At 40.1% G+C, this 9,131-nt stretch overlaps 1 protein-coding gene across 1 annotated transcript in view; it reads right to left on the bottom strand.

Moving 5' to 3' along the window:
• OSBPL10 (oxysterol binding protein-like 10) overlaps nucleotides 1–9,131 on the bottom strand; it is a gene marked incomplete at its 5' end in the record, with an annotated part of 87,082 nt that overhangs the window by 45,880 nt on the left and 32,071 nt on the right. Inside the window, one exon of the mRNA XM_010584375.1 lies at nucleotides 4,966–5,176. Within this exon, the coding sequence (XP_010582677.1) occupies nucleotides 4,966–5,176 (211 nt within the window). The remainder of the gene's footprint in view (nucleotides 1–4,965; nucleotides 5,177–9,131) is intronic.

Here is a 9,131-nt window from a genome sequence, read left to right as displayed (position 1 = left end):
GGGGGAGGAGGGGGGGGGGGGGGGGGGGAAGTAAAACTTGTGGGTTGAGACAAGAATTTTAATAGGACAGAAAGGAAAAGAATAATAATGATAATAATAATAATAAAATGACAATAATAATAATAACAAAATTGGAATATACAAAACAAGTGATGCACAATGCCATTGCTCACCACTCGCCAACCAATGCCCAGTTAGTTCCTGAGCAGCGATCCCCACCCCCCAGGCCAACTCCCCCCAGTTTATATACTGGGCATGACCTCACATGGTATGGAATATCTCTTTGGCCAGTTTGGGTCAGGTGCCCTGGCTGTGTCCCCTCCCAACTTCTTGTGCCCCTCCAGGCTTCTCACTGGCTGGGCACGAGAAGCTGAAAAATCCTTGACTTAGAATCATAGAAACATTTAGGTTGGAAAAGACCTTCAAGATCATCGAGTCCAACCATCAATCATGCCCACTAAACCAGGTCCTGAAGTGCCTTGTCTACGCACTTTTTGAATACCTCCAGGGATGTTGACTCAACCACTTCCCTGGGCAGCCTGTTCCAATACCTGAAAACCCTTTCAGTAAAGAAATTTTTCCTAATATCCAATCCAAACCTCCCCTGGCGCAACTTGAGGCCATTTCCTCTCATCCTATCACTAGATACTTGATAGAAGAGACTGACACCCACCTCGCTACAACCTCCTTTCAGGTGGCTGTAGAGAGCGATAAGGTCTCCCCTCAGCCTCCTTTTCTCCAGGCTAAACCACCCCAGTTCCCTCAGCCGCTCCTCATGAGACTTGTGCTCCAGGCCCCTCACCAACTTGGTTGCCCTTCTCTGGACACGCCCCAGCAGCTCCATGTCTTTCCTGTAGTGAGGGGCCCAAAACTGAACACAGGACTCGAGGTGCGGCCTCACCAGTGCCCAGTACAGGGGAACAACCACCTCCCTGCTCCTGCTGGCCACACTATTTCTGATACGGGCCAGGATGCCGTTGGCCTTCTTGGCCCCCTGGGCATACTGCTGGCTCGTATTCAGCCGGGGGTCAACCAGCGCTTATTATAAAGACTACTTAGCAACAACTGAGAACATCAGTGTGTTATTAACATTATTCTCATACTAAATCCAAAACATAACACTATGCTAGCTACTAGAAAGAAAATTAACTCTATCCCAGCTGAAAGCAGGACAGATGTTAATCACAGCAGTCAATAGGTTGTAGAGATACTCTTCTGCCAAAGGCTACACAGGCAGAAAAAATAACACTAAAAATTTTAAAATTTGAAGCAAAGACAAAGGTTTCTTCTACACATTTTTATTTTAAAAGGCACCTGTTTCCTGTCTGCATGCTAAATGAACTCAAGCTTGTCACAAGGCCCTTAATGCTGATTAACAGATACTTTCCATGTACCTAAGTGGTGACATTTTTGGCTAATAAGAAAATCCTTGACATTTTTCTCCCTCCTACAAAACGAGCAAAATTCCCAAACCAAAGAAGCTTGAACAGATGTAATCTCTTATCCTCAATTCACACTACACATAACCAACACTTTCAGCTGATAATATCCTTCTCCAGCATATCTTTCAATGAAAGAAAAAAAAAATCACAACTAATTTAGCTAGTGATCAATGTACATACCTTTAATAACGACAGCTAGAAATGAATTTGACATTATTTGACATTATTTTGACTCAAGAGTAGAAACATGGGATTTTGCTCCACTGACTGTTCATGTTGATGCCCTTCCAAAATCAAGCACTAACAAAAAAGACAATCACAAAAACCCTTCCTTGAAGCTTTAGAGGGGAAATAAAACACGTATTGACTATCCTTCAAGACAAGATTGAAGACTTCAGTTTAATCTTCATGTCTGCTTGTAGGCTTGAGGTCTAGGACTGACAACTCACGAGAAACATGAAAATTAAGAGGAAAAATCATGTCATCTTTAAACTATTGCATGACAAAGAATACCATAAAAATATATAAAGTCAGGACCTACACAAGCCTAGATTCTGGATAAGATTCCACTAAACTGAATGCCAAGCTGCTTTCTTTCTACTCACATTACTGGAAACCAAAGCAATAAAAATATTTACATCAAAAGAAAGGAGACATTTTTTTCTGTTTAAAGCTGTAAAGGTCTGTAAATCTGTTTAAAATAGCTACTATTTAATTATAATCTTCATGAGTGCATTCTGTAAGTACTAGGTCAGAAACTCTCAGCTACTTTAAGTCCTTGCTTTAGAATCAGTAAGATTGCAAGACCTGCAGTGGACAGAGAAGACAACAGCAATCCTTGCATAATCAGCCATAAAGACTTCAAGGACACAAGCAGAGCAAAGGTACAGAGAAAGCAGAGAAAGTAGGTATCTATCTACTTTTCAGGCAGTTCTATCTCTTTATGGCATATTAGTGACCAGTTTTGATGCTGAAGGAAGGTAAACTTAAGGGTAAGTTCAAATCACCAAAGCTAAGCCATTGATTATTTCTCACACTCCACATGAGCAGGACTGTGCTGCTTTGCTGGACTGGACTGCTTTCATGAACTGTGGGCTAGAAGCAAGAAAACAAGTTATCAAATTCCTGTCTTGTGTCTCTCTACAAAATCCTACGGATCCTGCCCCACAATGCCCAGTAGCATCTTGGACACTATGGAGCAGGTAACGAGAGAGCACTGGGATGGAAACATTTGGCAATAAATTGCACAGGGCCATCACATCTCATAGGAAAGGAGTTTGAGACTTCCTGTCAGAGGAATATATGGCTTTTAACCTAACAAGAGTCATTTTCACCTGACAGTATCAACAGGTGATAGTAAAGATCATCATCTTTTGGTTGCACCTTCTGTGTATGAAATTAAGAAAATTCACCTGGAGGACACAGAACTGAAATTAAATATATCATATCTCAGAATTAGAGTTTGCTAAAGGATTACTTAAAGGCATTAGGCTCATTAAGATGAGTTTATGCAGCTTTGATGACTCTGAAACTCTACCGACTCCGCAGAAATGTTAAGTCTATCAAAGTATGCCTGAACAAGATTAAGTGTGTAGGAAAATCAGTAATCAAGACTTGTAGGCCAGGTTGTTTCAGGCAACTGTTGCATAACAACGCCTGGGGAAAAGAAAAGGAAAAAAAAAAATCATTTCACAGACTCTTTCAGTCTGGGAGAAGAGACTAAATACTTCAGCAGCTTTTACTTCCTTCCCTTTTTTTTTTTTTTTAATTACATACCAAAGAATTAGCACATGTACACACTGAAGAATTAACTGTTTGAATTCAAGTTCTCACAGTTATGCCAAAGATGCTGGCATGAGCCAGTGCTACAGAATTTTAATTCCTGAAAGGATTCTTGTACAAGTTTAAAGTCTTAGGAGGAACAAACAAAAACACTTATTAAATTTTATTAAGTACATTATAGTCATGGCTTTCCAATTTTTTTTTCAAAAAATATGGGATTCCCTTTCAGCAATTACTAATGTTATGCTTGCTTTTCTCTGTTCTCGTGCGCAGATCCTCAAAAATCATTGTCAAGTCTGTCAGGTCAAAATACAGACACTGATTTAACAGAAGATTATTCGGACACATTCAAGGACATGTACAACTCAAGTCACCTATCTCTGACAGTTCACTTAGATCACAGGAACATGAAAAACAACCTTCAGGGACTTTGAAACTAGAAAGTGACTTTCTTCGAAGGATGCTTTTCATCTTTGTTCGAAACCATTCTCTTTTGAAAACAAACTATATTAAAGAATTCAATTAAATGCACTTTATCATTACCATTTAGATATGTGCAAGGCTTTTTTGCATTTTCTACAAGAAAACCAAAATACAGAAAATAAGAAAATATTTTGGGTTTTTATGTTCCTTATGAAATACATCAGAATCCGGATGCGGGAAAGTCATGATATACCACGGTATAGGTGTCAAAGTTTTTACGCTGTTTTTTCCTAGAACCCTTTTTACATCATTTGCCTACTTCTTAGCTGACCCTCTCATGTTTCTGTTCTCATCACAATGGGAATTCTTCAGAGGGCTTCCTATCTAGCTCTCATCAGCCCTGAGGGCATATGCTGCCCTGTAGTAAACCTACTGTATGTAAGGACAGGTTGAGGGGGAATGTTGTTGAAGCACCTGAAAAAAACATAAAAAGCCACCCCATATCCAGAGTTCTGCTGCTGCTGTTCGTCTTATATCAAGTCCTGCTCCTGCTTTTAGACTAGGCAGTGCACTCTGTGTATGGAAAAACACTGACCACCTTTCCAGAAAGCTAAAGGTCCAACTTCCAACATTATTGACAGAGATATAGAACTGGGTGAATTGAAAAAATTGAGCTACATGGGGACTGAAAGGTTCATGCCTGCAGAGCTCAATGCAGAATCACACTGTTTGACATTTTAGGCTCATAAAAATTTGCCACAGATTTTTTTTTATTTTTTTTTTTAATAGCAGTATGGAGAACTCTTTCCAGATTTAAAGAAAACCACAGACTGGAATAAACGTGCCTCAACAGCATCCTTCCATGTAGAAAACTAGAAATATAATTTTCACTGTGGCGTTGCATAATATTACATATATTTTTATCAAACAAATCTGCATTGTGATTTCAATCTAAAAAAAAACCAAGCAAAACAAAACAAAACAACCAAGCAGGTTCTGCACTGTCATTAAGAATATAGGCTTATCTACCTGTTCTCCATGCCCCCCTTGTTTTTTGGGGGGGGTTTTGCTGTCTTCAGAACCTGATTTCCCTCAGAAGACTTAGGACAGCCTCTTTTCCTCCTCTCTTCTGATTTCAACAGATTTTGCATCTTTTTTTTTAGGCAAAGAAAAAAATTATGACACTTGAGGCTGTGAAAGCTTACAAGCTGCTCACCCCGACGTACCTCTCTCAGGAATGGTTAATTTTGCCTGCTTCAGTATCATAATAAAAAACCCCAAGGCACATAAAGTAACACCCAAGAGAGCTTGTGCTCACCTGATGACAGTGTCCTGTTATGATGCTGGCCCACTTGATGCATGCTTTGCTGTAACAGAGTCAAACATTCTCCAAGGCAGCTCAGGGTGGCAGCAGAGGTAGCTTTTAAAAGCAGCAAGTCCTGATCCAAGGCAGAAAGTGGCCCAGAACTTGGGAGAGCTTCAATGGCTTGTACAAGATTCTTCTGTTGTCCCTCAACTTGGCTCATGATCTGTAAAGGTCCAAAAACATCTGCTGTCATAGGAAATATCACTATGTAGCTGTTAAATTCGTATGGGTTGATAGAGTGACTAAATGTGAAGAACTACCACAAATGGATGTTAATGTTCTGATCCAAACATACCATATACTTACCTACAAAAACGAAGAGCTTGAGACTACCAAAGGCCTGTAAAAATGTCAAGACTATGTTAGAGAAAATTGTCTCTTAAAATAGTAGGTTCATAGTAGGTTTAAAAGTGTGACTCATACTTTCTCAGTCTTCATAAGGAAAAGTATGAAAATGCTACTTCCTTCTCTATTACTAATTTAGGCTTAGATTTTCTTTCCTTTATATGTGATCTGAGACACCAGAGGAAGCTATACTGTCCCTCCTCCTTCTTTCCTACATAAAATAGCTAATCACAGTTTAAGAACAGTCATTTTTCATTTCTCAAGCATCAGTAAGGATTTTTTTATAAAAAATAAGGTAACTTGTGAGTTTACAGACATTAGCATAGGATGCAACTTAGAGTACTTATTTACTATCAGATATGAATACCAGCTGTCAGGGAGAAAGTTAATCTGTTTCTAGATTTGGACCATCCAGATGAAGACAAAATGCATGCTTGTATAGCAGATAAAAACAACATTATTTGAGCAGGCTGTTCTTTAAACAAATTGGCAAGCTTCCAAAATCCTTCTGAAAGCCAAAAGAAAAAGGAGATGTTTAAAACTTCTCTCTCCATTTTTATAGCCTGTAGGAAATTATACATGCACATAAGAAGCCTCTTTTCCTACACTTACCTTGCAAAGAACTTAATGCAAAAACTTAGAGGTTCATACTTGAGGTATCCAAAGCTTTCAGAAAAAAATATCTGAAGACTTTGTAAGCAACAAAGATTCAAGCTCCATTTGTCCAAGCTACTACACTGTAAAAATGTATTAGTATGAACTTCATGACTTTTGTATTACCGTTATCATATTTTCAAAGTATGGTGTGCTTCCTGTAGCCTACACTGTGGTAAATAGACTGATTAAAGCAGTATACCTTGAGCGCACTGAAAAGCAAGAAAGAAAACTGAACTCAAAGATGCAAATAACCATCCTTGCAAACAAGTTAGAGTAGAATTAAGTGAAAAGCTGTTGTTGCAAGGTTCGTAAAGAAATTTAGCCAAGGTTGCTGAAAGTTACAATAATGACATTTTAATAGTCAACATTTAAAACAGAGGCCAAAGCATCAGTAGAAGCCACAGTCAATTCTAATTCCCTTTGACAGAAAACAAGATCAGTCAGAAGGTGACACAGACCCCCACGATACGCAGCTTCTGGGAACTGCTAGAACCCCAGGCAGTGCTCTGCTTTGAGAGGTCACACACCATGTAACTGAGCTCCACAGCACAGAGGGTTGCTTCAAAGCTAAAACAAAACCAAAAGCACCACGGACACACATTCATGCAAATACTCCTCCCTCAGGAAGAGAGCTCAGGGAAGCAATCTGAAGGAACACCTAGGAGAAAAAAGATCATCTTCTCCCTGGAAGACAATATAATTGTATGGAAAACTGCTCCCCTCCTTTTCCCATCCTGCATAAGAGTGTGACATTGAAAACCTGACATTCTCATGCTTCACAGCAACAGAAATGTTCTATTTTCATTTTTAAGTGACTAGTTCTCCTATCTCTTTTTTTTTTTTGAGAGAAAACTTACAGTCCTGAAGATTTGCTTCCATAGGAAATAAAACCCAAAATAAAACTTCGAAAAACTCAGACATTTCCATTTTCCTCTCCCCTTTCTTCTGCAGCTAAGACAGAAGTGTAAGATAAATTGACCAGAGAGCTTAGGAAACATTTGGAAAATTAACTGAATGTTTGCAGTTATCACCTAGCCCAAAGCTTTACAGGCTTTTATCAACTATATTCTTCCTAGATTAGGAGAAATTTAAATAAAATCAATGATTTATTCTCCCTTCATCCAAAACAAGGTATTGCTGAGTCTTACTGTTCTCTAGCTGAAGTAAGATAGTTTTAAAGAAGCCTTTTTTATTCATCCTTTCTGCACTACCTAGCTTTACATTATAGTTGAGATACCAACAGCCGTTCTACAGACCTGACAGAGCAGAGACACCAGGAGCAGCAGCTTCTGTGTAGGATTCAAAGTATTAGAACTTGCTGAATATTTGCTGCTTGAGCAGTGATCAAAAAAACCACTCTGTTTAAGGTGCTGAATGAACAGAACAAAAAGGAAGAACCTCCCCTATTCTAGAGTCATAGAACAACTCTGTGGCAAAAAGGGAAGGAATTAACATATATTATTGAAATAACTGAATTTTTTTACATGCTTGCCAATTGTTGGATTTTTTTAAGTCTTTAACAAAAGATATTAAAAGAGTTCAAGTGTGGTTGATCTAAAAAAAGAATATATCAAAGAGGAGCCAATACAAAAACACCAAACCATGCTAGATAAAACTCATTAAATAACACATTAACCCTTAACAGGACAGACACTAGGCCATGCAGCTATAGCATTGTCCTCTACCTTACTTGTTGGTCTGCTTTTTGCTATCGTGGGGCGAGGGGAGGCAGAGCGCTTGATTTATCAGCACTCTAAGCTGGTTTCAAAACCAGAATGAAAAGCTTTGATTTTGAGAAAGTTAAACTGTAACTTTTGTTTTGCAAAGTGAAATAACTTCCTTAATTTTGAATGACTTTGCTCTTACACAGGGTTACTTTAGTACCTTACAGCTCTCCATCCTCCCCATTTGCAAATAGAGACAGCTCAAAGTAGTAGTTCTTTACTTTTTAAAAACACCAAAGACTATTTGTCCCCATCTCCTCATCAAGTTTCAAGCCACTTCTCCTTCCACTCTTGTTTCAGTTTTGGCACACCCTCTCCACCTATAAATAGCTTCTCATAATATGGAAAAGAAACCGCATATTCCCACAAATGCACTCAAACTTCAGAAATACAACTCTACGCTAAATATAAAATAGAAAAACTAAAAGAACTTTCAGGACTACATGTATTAAAAGGAATTATATGCGTGCATGTATCTAACGTTAGTAGCCCTTCATTTACCTAACTGCAAAACATTCAGTAAGGAGAAGCCTCAGGCTAGGAAGAGACCAGCTCACATGCATGGCTTGCTCCTTTCTCCACCTTCACCCTGCAGCAGGAGAACAAGCAGACCACGTTATGTGTTCCCTATTAACAGCTGTTCCTGAATCTTGAAGGAGATTCAGACCTTTTAGCCTTCCAGAAATTCTCAGGTGTTGTCCATATTCTTGAGGTGGGTTGACCCTGGCTGAATGCCAGGTGCCCACGAAAGCTGCTCTGTCACTGCCCCTCCTCAACCAGGCAGGGGGAGAAGAAATACAACAAAAGGCTCATGGGTCAAGATAAGGACAGGAAGAGATCACTCTTACCGTCACGGACAAAACAGACTCAACTCAGGGAAATTGGTTTCATTTATTACCAATCAAATCAGAGTAGGATAATGAGAAAGAAAACCAAACCTTAAAAACACCTTCCTCCCACCCCTCCCTTCTTCCCAGGCTTAACTTTAATCTCAAATTCTCCACCTCCTCCCCTCCAGCTGCCCAGGGGACGGGGAATGGGGGTTGGGGCCAGTTCATCACACGTTGTCTCTGCTGCTCCTTCCTCCTGAGGGGCAGGACTCCTCACTCTTCCCCTGCTCCAGCGTGGGGTCCCTCCCATGGGAGACAGTCCTCCACAAACTTCTCCAACGTGAATCCTTCCCACAGGCTGCAGTTCTTCACAAACTGTGCCAGCGTGGCTCCTTCCACAGGCTGCAGTCCTTCAGGCACAGACTGCTCCAGGGTGGGTCTCCCGCAGGGTCACGAGTCCTGCCAGAAAACCTGCTCCAGCGTGGGCTCCTCTCTCCACGGGGCCACAGGTCCTGCCAGGAGCCTGCTCCAGCATGGGCTTCCCACAGGGTCACAGCCTCCT

This window comes from Haliaeetus leucocephalus, unplaced genomic scaffold (genome assembly GCF_000737465.1).
Source record: "Haliaeetus leucocephalus isolate CR32 unplaced genomic scaffold, Haliaeetus_leucocephalus-4.0 Scaffold973, whole genome shotgun sequence".
Taxonomy (NCBI): domain Eukaryota; kingdom Metazoa; phylum Chordata; class Aves; order Accipitriformes; family Accipitridae; genus Haliaeetus; species Haliaeetus leucocephalus.
Note: the sequence above shows the minus strand (reverse complement) of the source record. Positions and strands in the feature narration are given on the sequence as shown.